Source organism: Plectrocnemia conspersa, unplaced genomic scaffold (assembly GCF_051122295.1).
Source record: "Plectrocnemia conspersa isolate PC_06_02 unplaced genomic scaffold, ASM5112229v1 ptg000011l, whole genome shotgun sequence".
Classification (NCBI taxonomy): domain Eukaryota; kingdom Metazoa; phylum Arthropoda; class Insecta; order Trichoptera; family Polycentropodidae; genus Plectrocnemia; species Plectrocnemia conspersa.
The window spans coordinates 2,035,982-2,054,615 of record NW_028277175.1 but is presented as its reverse complement, the minus strand read 5'-3'; the positions used below and the strand labels follow the sequence as shown (position 1 = coordinate 2,054,615).

At 29.3% G+C, this 18,634-nt stretch overlaps 1 protein-coding gene and 1 long non-coding RNA gene across 3 annotated transcripts; both read right to left on the bottom strand.

The window, feature by feature from the left end:
- Positions 1 to 28: 28 nt before the first annotated feature.
- On the bottom strand, positions 29 to 9,296 carry LOC148229113 (putative fatty acyl-CoA reductase CG5065). Of its 2 annotated transcripts, none has more exons than XM_088198903.1 (12): positions 9,206 to 9,296; positions 7,859 to 7,976; positions 4,632 to 4,762; positions 4,405 to 4,565; positions 3,655 to 3,745; positions 3,436 to 3,581; positions 3,257 to 3,366; positions 2,997 to 3,189; positions 2,750 to 2,927; positions 2,618 to 2,688; positions 337 to 594; positions 29 to 266 (listed from the first exon to the last, which is right to left on the bottom strand). In XM_088198903.1, the coding sequence occupies exons 1-12, from the start codon at positions 9,209 to 9,211 to the stop codon at positions 134 to 136; spliced, it is 1,596 nt and encodes a 531-aa protein (XP_088055029.1). In that variant the 5' UTR covers positions 9,212 to 9,296; the 3' UTR covers positions 29 to 133. The 2 variants fall into 2 exon arrangements, with proteins under 2 accessions (XP_088055029.1, XP_088055030.1); XM_088198904.1 differs by having other exon boundaries at positions 7,859 to 7,973.
- A 6,193-nt stretch (positions 9,297 to 15,489) lies between these two features.
- On the bottom strand, positions 15,490 to 18,420 carry LOC148229112 (uncharacterized). The gene is made up of 3 exons (XR_015811522.1): positions 18,336 to 18,420; positions 18,182 to 18,260; positions 15,490 to 15,668 (listed from the first exon to the last, which is right to left on the bottom strand). It is a non-coding gene; the product is annotated as an uncharacterized LOC148229112 (long non-coding RNA).
- Positions 18,421 to 18,634: the final 214 nt, after the last annotated feature.

Here is an 18,634-nt window from a genome sequence, read left to right as displayed (position 1 = left end):
TATAATGAATAAAGAAAATTCTATCAAGTTTACAAAATGTTTTTAATGAATCACATCACTTTGGTTATAAGAATTATAAATACAATAAAACTGCATATCTGAATTAATTGATTAAAAAATTTAATAACAAGTTTTAGTTAATTCCAGTACCACCTATGACATAATATGCCTCATTCAAAGCACTCCTGATAAATGCAGATTTATACATAGCGTAAATGACAAGCGCCCAAAAGATTGTTTTAACAATCAAATCTAAAATGTACATCCTGAAAAATAAAAATAAAAAATTATATACAAAGTCAAAGTGCACATAACCTCAAATTTAAATTAGATTACCTATTGTAATGCGCTTTAGCTTGTGGCAAAGTATCGTCGGGTTCGTTCAAAAGATATCTTCTAGCTCCGATAATGCATCCTTGTAGGAAGTCAAACACGTCTATGTCTTCAAAATCGTATCTAAACGCTTCTATATCTTGTGGTAATATTTGCTTCTTCAGTTCCATGAAACGGTTGTTTTTGAACAGCCACTCGTTAGTAATGTAATAGTTAAGAGCTTGACTAGCGATGTAAATTTTACGTTGCACTTTTACTAATCTGAAATTATAAATGAAATTTTGTCTTGATTGATAGTCACATTAAACATATTTATTGTGATGACGTTAGCAGCATACTGGGACTACCAACATTGAGAGTTAGTTTGTGCTACGGTAAACCATTTAAATTATAAAGACCACGTTCTCCTGAATCGACTTTTAAAATTATGCAAGTGTTGCTTGTTTTAAATGACTTGGAGGTCAGAGTTTTAATACATTTGTGACAGGGACGTCATTTCAGCTTTTACCAGGGGGGTAAAAGTTGCCCAGTCTATGGCCGTATTTTTAATATTTCGATTTCATTAAGATTAATAGTTTTCAATTAAATGGCAGGTGGAGGGCAAATTCCCCTACCTGCCCCTTCTAAATGACGTCCGTGCTTAGAATCCATGCTAAAAGCCGTCACAATGGAAACGCTCAGCTATCTAGGGTCCATATTAAGATTTTTTGTAACAATATTACAGCTTACAATAACTGAGAATCGAATGAAGTATATCTAAACCGAATTTTAACTAATAGGAGAGCGCAAAAAACAATTATCCCTTCTCAGAAGTCAAAAATTCACGTCAAAAGCAATAAAATCGTGCTGTCGCCGTTGCAGCAGGAGTGCTCGGTAACGAGCGTTCCTGCTGCGACAGCGCCAACAAGATTTTATTGCCTTTGACGTGAATTTTTGACTTCTGAGAAGTGAAGTAGGAAACATTTTTTTCAAGTGCAATTTAAATCTGGTACTGCATTCAGTTTACAGGTACACTATCTTTTTTCAATCCTGGCAAAGCTATTATAAAAGAGAGTTATTGTCAAGAAATCGACAAAACCCACCAACAGCTGCGACGGCAGACCCGCACTAGACAATCGAAAAAGTTCGATTCTCTTGCACGGCAATGCGCGACTACACAATTAAAGAGTTGGGTGATGGTCTAAATCTAGAATGGAGAATGGGGTTATCCTCTCTTTGGTTCTGAAAGTCTCGCCACAACAACTGGGATTTCGAAGAATCATTGGATTAGCACCAGTAAGGGACAAACTGTTTTTCAGCTAATACTGGAATCTGTTCTCAAATGAGATCAGGAACCCATTCTGTCAGCTAAGACAGAAAAAATTGGAAATTGCGCGTTTTCTGCTACAAGGCTGTGCCCTGCACGACGTCAGCAAAGTACGCCGCAGAGAGGCGTCGACGATTCCGCCTCGCTTATTGTACTCTCGTTGTTCAGCAACCGTCTAGTTATACTCCACTTAAGATTAATTCCACTAAAAAGTATACAAGTGGATTTTGTGTCTGTGAGTGAGAAATATTTGTATAATAGTAACGGACTATAATAAATCACAATTATTATCCTAGCAACCTAATACTTCTCGAAAGTCTCACAGGAGGTAATAGAGAATATTGTCCATTTTCAATATATGACCTATAAAATTTTGTCTGCGACATTGAAAAAATATTCTGTACCAAATTTATAATGTTTATTTATAGGAAAATATCTGATAAATATGCAGACGCCTAATGCAATTACAGTTTTGTAACTTAAAGCAGTTGGAAAGATTATAATTTCTTCTCACAAATCTTTGAGAATTGGCCTAATAAAATTAACCAAAGAATATGTGTAGATGCTGAAGGCAGCAGCGACTCCGACATATGTTTGGAGCTAACTTTATATAACAGACAAGACTTTTCTTTGAAATAACAATCAGTAGTATTAAATATATATCTTCACCTTTGTGCATTCTGACAAAACAAAAAGTCTTCTTCAATTTCTAGAACAACTACAAAGATAATTTCATGTTTACTATGTGTACTTATTTAATAAACTCTCGACGGAGAGAGCAATTATGATCTAAATAACTGTAATGAGTTCAGAAAGACAAGAGCCTACCACAAAAGGTTATTTTATCAAACAGACATCTGATTCAGATGCACATATAAATTAAAATTGTGAAAAATTAATGTAGTGTAAAACTAAGATTGTTCATTTTTGTAGAAATTGCCTTGTTTGAAAGGTTAATTAATTAATAGGTAAACTTACATTGGTTTCTTTCCGAGGAACCTTAAAAGTGTATCGAGCACTAAAGCTGGCAATAAATGGAATAGTACAATCTGAAAACACAAGAGCACATTAAAAGTTGATCATATTTTCAATCATATTGAATAAAAATACCTTGATGAAGTGAATTATTTTTAATTCTGTAAATCCTCCACCCGGCACCCACACAACATCGTTAAAAGGCACAGTCTTTACCATATTCATACCAATGTTTATGATATCGTTGAAAGTTACATCTGTAACTAGCGAAGAACTGCAATTGTAAACGGGTATCGGATTTTCTTTTTTTACCCTTTGAACGATAAGATGCATTAGTTACTTGATTATATAGTTAACCTATATTTATAATTTAAATAAATACTTTTCAGTTCCATGTTTCCAAGCAGCCACAATCATTCCTTTAATGGCAATATCTACAGCCATATAATCAGCTCTAATATTTGACACCGAGCACATGGATCTCATAATTCCCTTTCCGCACGCCACAAGCAGTCCGACTGGTCCGTTAAAGTTTTCGATCCATCCCGGCATCGGTTCACTTAATGAAGATACAACTGTAAAATAGTATAGATTATAGCTTATTCTGTAACAACTATAAAATTATAAAGACGGAATACAAACCGATTGAAGGTCTGAAAATAATGCACGGTAAATCCCCTCGTAGGTCATTCACAACATGTTCAGCTAAACTTTTACTGAAAACGTATGTATTTGGAAGCGTTGTAAGTAATCTATGGATTTATAAAGTAAATGTCATATCTTTGTAATTTATGTAATACAATTAATAATAAATTTAATACTTTGGTGTCAATATCTTTAAATGAGTTTCATCCATTTTTTCAGCTATTTCAATAATATCTTTCCAATCACCATGTGGTGGATATAGCTTTTCATAAACGGGATTTTTATCAGTGTTGCAGTATGTGGTTGAAGTGTGGAGTAATATCTAAACATAAAAATAAAAACATATAGTAAAAATTAAAGTAACTTTATAATGATAAAATTTAAATTGATCATACCTCTAAATTCTTTATTTCTTTTGCCAACATCATAAGTTCTCTTGATCCTCTCGTATTCAATAAAACTGCTTCTTTTAATGGATCGTCAAATCTGAATCAGAAAGTGATATTCTAATGAGCATTGAAAAACTGGAAATGCTACATTTAAATGAACATATCACTCATTTAAAATTGTAAGTAAAATTTCAGATCTTTTACGCATCAGTGAATTTCTTATTTTAACACATTTTAAAATGAGTTTCTCATTTGGAACAGTTAACGCTTGATTTGCATGTCATGCGTGTACGCGAACACCGCTTTGCTAAAAGGCGGCAAAACTTGCGTACATGCACCGAGCAAAAGGAAATTCCCCTACCTGCCCCCTTCCCCCTCAAAGACGTTTCTGTTTATTACCATCCGCCCATCACATGGAATGCAATCCAATACTTTTTAAACATTTTTGAGTTTTAAAACCAACGATTTATAACCACTGTACAAAGAAAAAGTACGTCAAATCTTGTGTTCTATAAAGCGATCACAATGATTTCGAATCAACGTAAATGTGCTTATTGTACAAAATGTACATCTAAAGCAAAATACAGTTCGAATATTATATTTCATAAGCAAATAAGCATCCATAACCTTGTATATTGTTAATAATTTCTGTATTGCATGATATGTGAGTTAATATCATAATAGTTACTTAGCATCTCAATGTGATTAAGTGTAGCCTAATATTAAATATAATGGATAATATGAATGTAACAATACCTGACACTGGCAGCAGCATGGAATATTATTGAAACTTCATTTATGAGAATCTGTCTATCTTCCGGTGATAATCCTAAGCCCAGTTGTGTGATGTCTCCGTTGATGACTTTAACTTTTTCATAAAACACTTTAGAGTCTCTTGTCCTCAATCTTTCAAATAGCTATAAAACAAATGATAAAACTTAATTATATTTGTAAATTGATTATTATAATAATTTGGTTTGTACTAGTGAATTTTCAATATCAATCAATCTTTCATGAGATGCTTTGCCTTTCTTTGGACGTAGCAAAATGTAGATGGTCTTGAGATCAGGACAGGACCAGAGAAGTTTCTCAATGAGTACCTTACCCATGAATCCTGAAAAGAAAACGAATAATATATCAAATCTATACATAAATATACAAGCAAATCGACCCTCTGTAGTATCTATAACTAAATTAAACAAAATGGTTTGGAAGCAAATTTCACATAAAACTCCTTAAAAGCCTGCGTAAAATGCTGGAATAGTTTAACAATATTAAGTTTTGGGTTAAAAAATCTGACCTGTGAAATTAAATCAGTCGTGAATTTGGTATTAAACCCGAAAATATATTGAATTTCAATTCAAGTTTGTTGACTTGATTACATGGTTTCCTTGCATTGTTTAATATTTTTATTTTCGACAGTTCGATTGTACAATATTACACTTGCCGGTGTTTGCCCTATGTCAATTTATGCAATAAGAGTAACACCTTTTGTATTTTGATTTTAAAAAATTGGAACAGAAATATTTTACAATAATTTAGAAAATTTACACTAACAAAAATTCTAAATAAATCATACTATCTTCATATTAAATTGTCTAATAAACAATTATTATCTAATTATTGTTTAAAATGACTCACTAACTGCATGCTAAGTATAATATGGTTATCACAATTCCCACTTTGTAGTGAATTACAATAATTTATCTAATATAGTTAAGTTGAAGACCTTGTGCTCATCGGTATGCATAAACTGCCAGAGGAATAAAATATATGCATTCTTTATTGTATTATGTAATCTATAAGTATTACTATTAAAATCATATATTCCCAGCTAATGTATCATGTCATTATTAAATATATTTATATAATTAGAATTTAATATTGACTCATTGAATTTGACTATGACTTGCAAATTAAAATAAACATTTACAATTGTATATCTTATACAAAAATTGAATCAAATAATAAAAAATTAAAGCTAATAAGTTGAATTTGTACTTTGAATTATTATATCTTGTTTGGCAATAGTTATAATGATTGTATACATACATTTAAAAAAGTAAAAGTGAAAAAAAATATTTTTTCTGCTACATTTTGAAAGAAAAAATTCATAAATATTTATAAATAATTAATACTATTTATAATAATACCGGTTTAAACCTTAAAAAATATATCACAATCATAAAACAACTACTAACGTTTATTTTTATTTTGTATATAATATTATTAAAAAGAAGCACATTATATATGATTATGCTACGCAGTGGAGTTTTTTTAGTTTTTTATTTACTCTTGTTTTTTGTAAGCAAAAATAACTAATAAAATAACAAATAACTAATAAAGATATTTTTGTCCACAACTGCTTACCTGAAAAAAAAATTAGCCACGCAACGAGAAAAATTGCAGTGTTTGTTAATAACCGAAAAAATACCATAAGGCGTTTTTTTAGTATTAAAGTTAATCTAAAATCAATAATTTACTACCACTGAACATAAAAGAATGCCGAAAAATTTCACATTCTAAAAAATCAAAACCCATAATGCAATATGTGTTACCTAAATAAAATTAGCTCATTTCATTTAAATAAAAATGTGAAATTGTTGATGAATAGAAAAGACACTTACAAAATAAATTATATCTTAGATCAAAAACAATTTATTTCATAACTGCAAAATACGGATATAAAGGTCCGTCTCTAGAGCATCTGAAAACGTGCAATAACACGAACATTAGTCCGAAACATGTTGATCACGAAATATATTTTGCAAAATAACTTATTAAGGTGCGTGTGATCTATTGTATATATAATAACAGTCTAAAATGTACTGTAGATAAGTTAAATTTGGTATAAATTCGATGCATTATTTTTAGCAATTTGTATCCGTAGGATGACAAAATAGTAAAAATTAGATAACTCTAAATTCATATAACTTCCATCTGTTTTAGGCTTAGACCTAACACATTTTATTCGTTTTATCCATTATCAACGCGGAAATGCGTAATTGGTGGTTCGCGGAAAAGGAATAATAATAAATTCCGAAAAATAATATTATTATATTGTAGCAACCGCATAAAATGTTAAAAAAATGATCATGTTAGAAATCAATATAATATTTCAAGAGTTACTGACCCTTTCGTTTTTATTTTAATTTTCAATCATACCATTTACAAAAAATAGCTACGATTTTTTGGTAAAAAGGGGAGAAGAAATGAGGTTAATACAAATTGAAATTTCGAGAAATAATAATGTAGCTCGTGTGATTAAATCTATTGAATAAGAAAATCTGTTTATGCAAATGTCATAAGCAATTTAGATAAGAATGTAATTTATAAAATGTATTTTTTTATATTTGTGAATGAATTTTTATGATTAGCGTAATACCTAAACCGTATAAATATCATAAAATAGTTAGATTTTCGTAAAAAATAATGAATTTAGTTAGAATTATAGTTTTATTTCCCCCCCCCTTCTCCGCGGGTAAATTTAGAATGATAGTAATAAGGCAATCCATAGAATACATTTGGCAACAAATATATCGTCACTGCGCAGCGAATTGAATCTCACAGTTTTATTTAAATAAAAAATATCTTCGAATGCGAATATTTAACCTATGACATTTACTTTAAGGAAATTATCAGTTTATAACCAAACTATTACAAATTTTAACATCCAAGGTGTAGGATTTTTTAAAATTAATTTTAAATAAATTTACAACATTCTAGATATTTAGTGGACCACAAAATCCAAAAATTAAGGTACCTCATCCTAATTTTATTGACATGTATGTGCTACAAAAAGTTTTAAAAGACATATAGTATCACAACATATATCAAAATCAATCAAGCAGGACGTAAACGGCTAAGCCTTGATCATGACAAATGATAGTGTTGCAGAACCTTCAGTGCAACACATACCGATAAGGTTCATTGGTCGCAATGACCATGATAAAGGGTTCCGGCGGCAGACGTGCCATAAGGTCACTGCAGGCTCCTGTCTCTCCAAATCGTGAGAACGTATAAGATCTCACTTGATTAAACTTAAAAGCGTTGAATCTAGGTTTGACATTTGCTGCTATATAATATTCAACATAATTTACATAGCTTTATGTCATTTATAATGAGATGCGATTTATAAACAGGATCTAATGTATAAATAAGTTTATTTTATGATCACTCGTATTAAAATAAACAATGAAAATATTTTTACCAGTGCCTCCAGTGATTAAAATAGTCTTCCCTTTGTAAAATTCTGGTATGCACGGTTTTCCTTCTTCGTCCGGAGCCTCCATCATTGCATCTAAGAGTTGTTCTTCGTGCTTCTTCTGCTAAATCACGTAAGTTTACATCACGATATAATTAGGAATAATAAATAAGTATTATAGTCATATCTAAGACACGCCGATCACGCATAGTAATCTAATGTGTAGTGTAATGATTATTAACTAATAATAATCATAAACCGGTTTATAGATTTCATTTTAACATTGGCAAAATATATACATATTTGTAATTTTTTAGTCAGGGTCGCAAATAGGCAGTAAATTTATGGTTACGTATTTTTAAGAATACACCACAACATCTTTAAGGCAAAATTTTATTAAATTAAATTAAAACGATTAATCATCGCATAGGTATCGTTAATGCGCAGTTTGTTTTGACTATGGAAATTTAATATTATACTACATATAATATGATATGTCGACCATTTTTTTAAGACGGCCTTGACCGTACCGTCAATTATTGGACATAAGTTACTTTCGATTTTAAATAACCATATTTTAAATGTTCCTGTAACATTTTCGTTATATTTTATGCAGATTTAATGAACTACAGATGTACATTTGTACATCTGTAATTTCATAAACATAAAAGTGAAGCGAATTGCTTATTTTTAAAAAGTAGACTCGAAACTTGTTTTCTTAATTTATAAAGTCAAGGGTAACAGGAACAGCATGTTGGATAGCCTTAAATGTTTATTTGCTACGTTGTATTATTTCAAGCAATTTTTAATTGCCCTCATATATATATATTGAAAAAATTTAAGCCTTGAAAACATTAATTTATATTAGAAATATTAATGAAGGGCATTTAAATAATTTGTTTATTTAGATAATATAAACAATTTAGTATGACGTATGTATTTAATTTGCTTAAAAAAAATAATATTAATATAATTATTCATTAAAAAAAATATTTTATCAATAAAGATTTTATTATTGTTTATGATCATTTATTTCAGCCTTAAGCCCAAATTTTTACGTTGTCAAAACAAGGCGTCGCGCTTCAAAATCTTTCATGTTCAATTCATCAAAACACATTATAATTTAGAAACGTATTATTATAAAAAAATCGCAATTATATATATATATTAAACTTTGTTTATTATCACTTTCAATTACATTGCTTGTTTATTTTTGTGCGTTCTTTATTTTTCACCCCTGAAAAGAACCAATAGCCAAATTTCAATTCGAGTGACCCGACCGACCATTTTGAAAAACTACACTATTTAAAAAATAACGGAAATTCTTATATTTTAAAATGTCCACTAGCTCACCTCCATTTGTAGCACGTCAATGTACAACTTTTATACAATTCGATTTTTCCAGCGTAAGACGACCAATCGCGAGTCGCAACGCTTTGATACTGACTTTAAACCGCTCGATTCATTCATCAACCAATTATTTTTCGGTATTCAATGTTAAGGACGCCTTGGAGTTCAACACATAAAATGCAAATGAGCACCTGTGGCATAGCGAATAATTGAACCACGCTGTGTTATAATCAATTAGGTTGTTTTTTAGCATAAGCAAGAAAGCAACGAGTTCTACGATTTTTTTATAATAATAATTATAACACAAATTATGAATATATTTTTATAATTTCAATACTGTCTAAATAATTTCTTCAACCTATTTAACTTCACGGGCAACACTATGATGGAGCAGCGGTGTGAGCAATTACTTAAAAAATGAAGGTCGTGGGTTCAAATCTCATATGGACCCATATTTTTTTATTTTCAATTGTTACTTTTGGCTAAGAGTTTATGATTATGATTAATTTTAATTCATATTAATTTTTCAATGTCGAAGTGTCGATTTTTTTTAATCAATATATCATCTAATTATATTTTAATATCATCGTATCATTTAATTTTAATATATTATTATTTTGTGTTTTGAAATAATACAATGTATTATTTTCGACCATTGTGACGCATTGGGGTGACCTGCTAGGTCACGATGGTCTTAATTTAATTTAAATAAATTAATATTTAGATTAAAACTAACATGATTTAAAGATTTATCCTAAAAAGCTAAAAATAATATATTTTATTTTAATTTTACTTGAACGTCTATTAATAACAGGACTTTGAAACGCTTAAAATAAGCCAATTTAAGAATATCCGTACAGCTGACTTATTAGAAGCAATTTTTTTTAAGGTCTAATTCAGTTTTAATCTCTTAAAAGATTAAATTTAGATTTATAATTATTAAATATTTTAGATTAGATTTAGTTCCAGCTACTGAAACAGCTATTATTTTCGAAACATGGACTATCAGAAGACAAAACAGGATACAATATATGTGTCTTAATGGGCCATAATTTTTTGTGTATTTTCTTACTTTATTGGAACGAAGACAAACATTAAGGAATGATTCATAGAAACGACACATTCAAGTTGTTCTGACTCTTGTTATTTTACACAGGGATGTAGCGTAGGGGTGGGGGCAGAGGAAAGCATATACTTTCGGGCGTAAAATTGAAAGGGCGCCAAAACGAAGTTGACAATAATCCATATTCAAAGAATATATCTTTGATTTGGCCAGGAATCACATGGTATTATTTGTAAACTGTAATTACCATAGTTTAAATTTGGCTAAAACACACTCACCCAAGCAAGATCCAGCACTAGTAACTATTTTTGATATAATTCCCTACGTTTGCTTTTATTGTTTTTCAATTTATGATTTGCCTTAACATAAATATGTATTGTATTTAGTGTTCAAATTTTTTAACAACTTATTCGATTTTTTCTGTTGTGAAAATTTTGGTCAATAACATTTAAGAAATTTTCACATATTGGACGTATGGTAAATTTGTTTAAAATAGGGGGAGGGATGACAAATAGAATTGTGGTCACCGGAGACAAACTACTCTAGCTACAGAACTGATTTTACACAAATGGTTCTAAGGGCTGCGCAAAATTGTCGATGTAATTTTGGTGGTGCGCGAAGCAGGCTCTGTCTGGGTGTATGAGTTTTTACAAAGATAAACAAAGTCTGGAACGGCAAAACTGACCCCAGAATTCGCACAATTTTAATAACACATTTTTTTTTACTTACACGTGTTATTCACCCAAGTTACAAAGAGACGTCATTCCGTCTAAGCAACTTAACTTAAGTTCGTCACCTAAACTACGAGTTGAGTGACCTTTGCATAAGCCCATATACATAACAACATTATTTTTTGCCGTAAAATTTACATTTTTATTATTTAAGTTGAAGAATGCAGGAAAGTCTTAATTTTAAGCACAAAAAATGATTAAAAATGAATAAACACGTGCTGTTTTTTTTATTGTTTCTCTTACGTAGAATCTATCTATTTCTATATAAAATAAATAAATCTAGCATTTAGACACTAGCACATAAAAAATGTTAAAATAAACATAGCAGGGACATAATTTGGAGGGGAGAGGCAGGTTGGGGCATTTGCCTCCCCCCTTAATTTTTCCAGAAAAATATAAGTCATTTGATGAAATACTAATCATTTTAATGAAATTAAAATAATAAAAAACAACCACTGACTGGACAACTTCCCCCTCCTGGAAAAATCTGAAATGACGTCCCTGGTTCAAAACCAGAAATTTTTAGGTTTTCCCTCAAAGAAAATCTATAAAAAACATTCTTCAATCTATCCTCAAAATATTTTTTTAAATATGTCATTTTATTAAAATCAAATCGAAATAAATTTCCACCAGTAGATACATATTTTTATCAGTGAAACTAAAATTATGTAATTTTAACTTTATGTAGTAATATATTAATTAACATAATTTTCATATATTTCTACTAACGAAAATACAGTTCAACTGATGAAATTATATGCTGCATTAAAATGTCTATAAAACTCAATTTGACAGTTGCGAAACGTCCATTTGATGTTGAAACCCAAACCTACTTTCCGAATGAAGATTCTAAAACTAATTATAGTTTTAGAGCTAGGGAAAGTCCAAACTATATGTATTAAGCCAACTTATTTCTCAGTATGAAAAAAGCGGAAGAAGAAGAACATACAAAAAAATATAAATAAAAAAATTATAATTTAGGAAACATTGTAATTACATAATAAAAAATAATAGTATATTATCTAAAATTAAAAATATGTTAAGTATAAATACAAAAGAAATAATCTAAAATAGTATTATATTGCCCCACTTCAATTTTATGCAATATTACATATGCTTATAAAATTAGATAAAACTATGATGCAAAAAAATACAAGATAAGACATTGAGAGTAAGTTTTAAATAAAAATGGATTTACTAGAAGTATGATTGAAAGATTGGAATGGTTGGATATTGAAGAAGTATTGAAGATGAATGTTATTTTAATAAGTAATTGTTAAGAAATAAAGATATACATAGATTTAATACTACAAAAATGGATAATTTAAGTATACTTAAATATAAAAAAACGAGTACTGCCAGGGGAATATTGTATGGAGGTGTAAATTTGTATTTTAATATTCCTAGGACAATCCGCAAAAATAAAAATGTAGTGGGTTTTTTCAAAAATATGATTAAACTGATATGTTGTTCTAAAATATTTATGAAACTCAAATTAACAGTTGCGAAACGTTCATTTGCTCTTAAAACACAAACCTAACCTAATTATACGTTTAGTCCTAGTCCAAAATACAAACTAAACCCACTTAACTCTAAGGGGAAAATAACCAGAAGAAGTGCAGACATACATCACGTCTCGCATATGGCTCCATAGTTTGTCTGCACTTTCATATAACATTATGCTTAAAATTTATTATTATATAGACTCCTAATATAAGAGTATTGGGAACGCTTGGTAACGAGCGTACACGATTTTATTGCTTTTGACATGAATTCTAAACAGGAATGCAAACTTGAATTTGTCCAAAAAATACGTGTCATATAATGAAATACTGTGAATCTTAATAAAATAGAAATATTAAAAAGACGATTCCCCGATGAAAAAGATTCATATTCCACTGAAAAAATAAATTAAAGAAAGAAAATATGAATAGAAATAAAATATTTAATAATTTATAAAGAAGGTATATGGCAATAATGTAATATGAATAAAAAGCAAATAATATTATAATTTATTAAAATTGGTCGAAATCTTTTTTGCAACTTATTTTGCTTTCCTTCGAGATTTTTTAATCACACAACATCTTCTTGCTATTGTGTAAGAAACAGGTTTTTTTGCAATTTTAATAAGGAATAATTAGAATTTTACTTCTGAAATAACACATGAAACGTTTTTCGTTTCGCATAAAATAATTCATTTGCATATACTTGACACATAAAAGCAAAATCGAGTTGTTTTTTTTAATGATCTACACATAATTACAAAAACGCATCAAGATACAATGTTAATCATACAACGGTTAGTTCAGATAACCACAATTACATATTACTTTGTGACTTATGATATACTTAAAATGCAATTTATGTTTTGTTTATAAATGCTTAATTAGGTGCTCGTTGACATAACAACAAACACATGTTAAAAAACGTGTTATAATAACATTAATGGTAATTGACATATTAAAATTAGTACGCAATGTATTTTTAATGAATACAGGTTTGATTGACGCTGATTTTAAGTAATTTACTTTTGTTACTTTTAAGTATTTAACAGATTAAAGGTATTAAACTTTACTAGGTCGACCAACACTTATTGAATTATCCATGTGTGCAAAACTACCATAAAAAAATTATTGCGAAATATATAATAGTCATGATCGTATAGCGTTTCGCAAGTAGAAAATTTACATTTTTCTCTATATATTACTATATCTAGTCTCCATTGCGGATCGGCTATCATGTCAAGGCCGAACTTCTCCTTATAACAACCGTCTACAGCTGTTAATGCGAATAATTGTATGTAATTAAAGAATTAAACAATTGTTTAAATAATTCAATACGCACGTGATAATATTTTATTACTATATAAAACGCGAGCGTTGGCAACACTGACTAATGATGAATCTTCTTTAGTGTCAAACTCAAAACAAGATGGTCGCCCAATGAAGCATAAAAGTTATTTAAATAAATTTGCTAATAATGTATAAAATACGATCAATTCTATTTTATTTCGTTAGACCGGTCGGTCTTGACAATCTGGTTTTATAGGTATTTTTCCGGCTTAAAAATATTTTTTCGCTCACATTCAACCTTGCGTTTTGCAAAATATACTAATAGCTATCAATGAAAGACATCTTATTTTTGACAGTATGTTACCTTTTAACCCTTTGCGGTCGAATGTCACGATTTTCATGATTTTGTGAATCTTGACTCACGGTTGCCTATATTATAGTATAACCTTCAAGTCAGGATAATAGTTATAATTATTCGTTAAATATCGGTTTGTATCAAATACGCAATATTATTTGAATTGCGTTACCAATGAAAGTATTTTTTCAAAATAGGGTTGCCAGTAATGAAAATTAGTTTAGCACTTAAAATAAAATTTATAAAACAATACATATATCGATAGAAACTGACTCTTATTTTATTTATGTATGTCACGACTACCAAAGGTTTGATATTCGTTTTTTTCATCGTCGTAAACAATCGAAATTAGAGAGTATTCATTTGGGCTTGACGGTTTTTACAAATCAGGTTTGTAAAACTGTTTTTTTTCCCACTAAATTAGCAAAATTTAAAAACCGATTTTAAAATTTTTGGTACCCAGTTTTCAATATTGAAATTAATATCAAAATTTTAATTAAACCATTAATATTTTGATTTGAAACCAAATTAAAGAAATGAAATATTTTAATAGTCATAATATATTTAGGTTCGTTTTGAAAATATTTTAATTTGTTGTGCATTTTGTCTTTAATACACTTCTCGCGTAAGGATCAGGATCATTTTTGTTTGAGTTGGACAAATTTCTGATAATGCTAAAAAAAGCTATCACAGAAATGTTTGTTTGAAGAAAACAAATTGCCGCGGAAGCCAAAAGAGGTCATTTCGAAAATGTTATTCAAAGACCACCTCCGAAAATATTTAGAGGAAAAAAAATTGCTGCGGGAGCTCAAAAAAGGTCGTATTGTAATTTTTTTGTTCAAGGAGTACAACATTTTTGAGGACAATCAATGTATGGAAAAGTTAAAATCTTAGAATTTAACTAGTTATGTTACGACTCAAATTCGAAGCTCTCGTTATGAGTAGAACTGAAGGGTTTTCCATAAATAACACACAAGGATTTTTCAGTGCATTGAATGAATATTTCTTTGTTACGAAACGGTCACGGAAAACAATATATCAACGGAAGACAAATATCACCGTAGGGTCACAATATTCCCGTTACGCAATTCAACCTTGAAGATATCCATCAAGGAAATGTCCCTTTCTAAAAACGTATGCTTATTTCGTTGTTCTAAGAAGCGAGTGTAATTATTGGCTGGATGATGCATGATTGTGATTGGTAAACAAGCTTCGCAGCCCTGAATACTTAAGCCTGGACTCCAATGGGGAGAGGGCAGTCATTTGGATAAACCTCACTATACGACATACGGGGCACCGCAATAGAGAGAAATCAACCTCTGCAATACTGTCGCTACCACACTAACCTGAACTCAAAGGATATTCCACAAGCAACATCCCTGCGCCAGCTTCTCCACCGCTGTTCGGAGAAAAAATCTCGCCCATCGTAGTCTCTCGCAATGTGTAATATAATCTAATATTTTTTTCACTAGTTTCCACCTGTGTCTTACTGGCTTCGAATCCACACCCCTTAGGGTTACCAAACCTTAAAAAAAACACATATTAAAATACTCTAGTAACATATTATTTTCTAGCTTATATATAAACACTAAAACATTTATTGACAATATTTCTTGAATATCCAACCATTTCAATCTATCAATCATACTTCTAGAACTAGTAAATCTATTTTTTTAAAACAAAACAAATTATCAATACTTTCCATAAATGTATTTTGGACTAAGTAAATTTTATTTTATATATTAAACTTTAAATGTCATTAATAAAAATATTTCATTTAATTTTTAGATAAAGTTTAAGACGAATACTTTTAAAAATGTCGGGGAAAACAAGACATGCTGCAATCATTACAATATTTTTTTTAAAATACGTTAATTTCAATAGCATAAATAATATTACAAACATACTAATTAAATAAATATAATATGCACGTTACTGGTTTATAACCATATACAACTTTTGCGGTTTTAATTTAAGGAAAAAATAAAAAAAAACTTTTACAATTTAAGCGAAAGAAAATGAAAAACAAATTAAATAAATTTAGTGATATTTGAGTACATTTCATTGGAGAACTGGAACCATTAATATGCTGTCTATAGCCTCTAAACTCTAAAGCAATATGTGTTTGGCATTTTGTGCTTGTATTTAAATTTAAGGTCGTTTTTATCATAGTAATCGATACACAAGATTAGTGGGTTCGTGTGGTTTTGCGAGATGTTTTTATAATATTTTTATATGAAAATGGCAGTATTCCTTAATTATTTGTATTTGAAGACTAAAATGCATTTTTTTAAGATTAATATAAAAATATGTAATTCGTATAATTTTTATAGCTTTATTTTGAATGACTTATAATTTAGAAAAAAATAGTATTACTGGTGCTACTCCACACCGGGCAGGCATATGTTAAAATGGCTCTAATTAATTGTTAATACTTTTTTTTAAATATATAGTAAGCGCGCTATTTCTATTAAATGTTGGTCTAAGTTTCGCAATGGTGGCAAGCTTCCAAAGTTATGAATAGAAAGCATATTGAAAAGGTTCATAACGTTAAAAGAATGTATATTTTTTACTTTAAATTATATTAGTGCTTCTCAAATGTGGAATGAATAATACCATCATGGATCTTCATAAAGTGTTGGGACTAGAACGTCTGACAGATGGAAATTTATTGAAGAGTGAAGGCCTATTTGAATTTTAATCAGATCAACTGACAAGCTTAAGAATTGAGGTCAGTTCCAAATTATTTAATGATATAAAAAAATAAATTCAAGAGAGAAGACAAGTTGGATTAGTAACTTTATTATTATACGTTAAGAATCCACGAAATGGTACTACAAGTAGATCTACTATATTTTCACTTGCTTCGAAAAATGAAATCGTTAAGTTATCTGAAAATATATTATCTAGAATATACCCGAATCTATGTATATAAACAGATTCTGACAATGAATGTGTCGGAGTTGTGACGGTCAATCAGAGCATTACTCTTAAAGGAGCCATGGAGGAATCGATTAATAAGTTTATTGATGGACCTTGAGAAAAACATCTAATTCGAAAACACTGAAGGTCGTATTATCTCGCACCTAACCAGTCCAACAATTTGGGTGTGAACCTAAATATTTTATAAGATATATCTAAAATAAATAATTTATTGCCCATTTACATTTATAAATGTTATAATATGACCGTCACATGACCGTCTTATATTTGTATTCTGACCGTATGCTATTTTTATTATAAGCATTTGATATTTATTGTGACCCTGTACAATATAATTGTCTTAATTTAATTCTGATCGTCCTATATTTTTATTCTGACCGTATGGTATTTTTATTCTATCCATTTGATATTTACTCTGACTCTGAATAATATAATTACTTATGAACAGGCTGTTAATAAAAAAGTTGATTTAAATTCTGACCATTTTCTAAAGATATACATAATTATAAAAAAAATATTTCCCTAAATTATGAAATGTTTAATTCTGTTTAATCATAATTTTTATAATTTTGATAATTTCTGTCAGAATAATCATAGGAATTATAAAAACATGATATAGAGCTAATTCAACTATTTGATTACCGAAATCCAATATATCAACTTTTGCTACTCTGGCGAAAATTGCAGAAAAATATTTGGAAACATTTTTAATAAACTGCATGGTATTTGCTTAATAGACAGATTACATGTTTGCTGTATTAATACATTTTTAATTTGCAATGCATATTTATTTAAATGGTAACCCAAAAGACTTGAATATTCTAAAAATGTCTGCGATAAAATAATTAGTGAATTTTGTGACAGATTCAGCAGCTTTATAATATTTAAATAATTGTATACAGTAAGCCCTAAGAAAATCAATTTTAATAGACAACGATTTTTTAGAGAACACATAAAAAAATTTAAAAAAATTATCCAATGCTAATAAAGACAAGTTGATATCCGAATTAAACGTTATGTATGAAAATTAATCTTTTAGTTATAAACCCAACACCAACGCCTTTTCCCGATTTACACAAAACAATAAATTGGTACCTTTTCCGAAGTGGCAAAATTAATTAAAATTACTTCAGCAACACCTTTATCCAGAGCTGATGCCGAACGTTGTAGCACTCTAAAATATATAAGAGCACTTTAATAAATTCGACTGGTCAAGATCGGTTGAATGCTACGGTTGAATGCTACGTACGTATCTGGTTTATTTGCAATTCGAATAATTATATTAAATCGTTAAATCAATCGAAAATACTTTTATCAGCAGATGTCATGACGTTATCGACCATCTTGTTTTAACTTATGTGAATTATTTACATTATATGTTATGATGATTAATCATTGATTTATTTCAAACTTTTTTGTTTTTTTTATGTACATAGATACCATTTTCTAAGATCGTGCGTATCCATAGAAATTTAAAAATATTAAATTCTTTTATTTGATTGGTCGGTCCCGTAGAAAACTGCGATTATGCAATAATAGGCTTTATGT

What these genes read in the sequence shown, in the direction of transcription:
- LOC148229113 (XM_088198903.1), bottom strand. An exon ending in TTAAAGATATTGACACCAAA is followed by an intron (nt 3,367 to 3,435) that starts GTATTAAATTTA and finishes ATAAATCCATAG; the next exon opens with ATTACTTACAACGCTTCCAA. An exon ending in GCTAAAGCGCATTACAATAG is followed by an intron (nt 267 to 336) that starts GTAATCTAATTT and finishes TTTATTTTTCAG; the next exon opens with GATGTACATTTTAGATTTGA.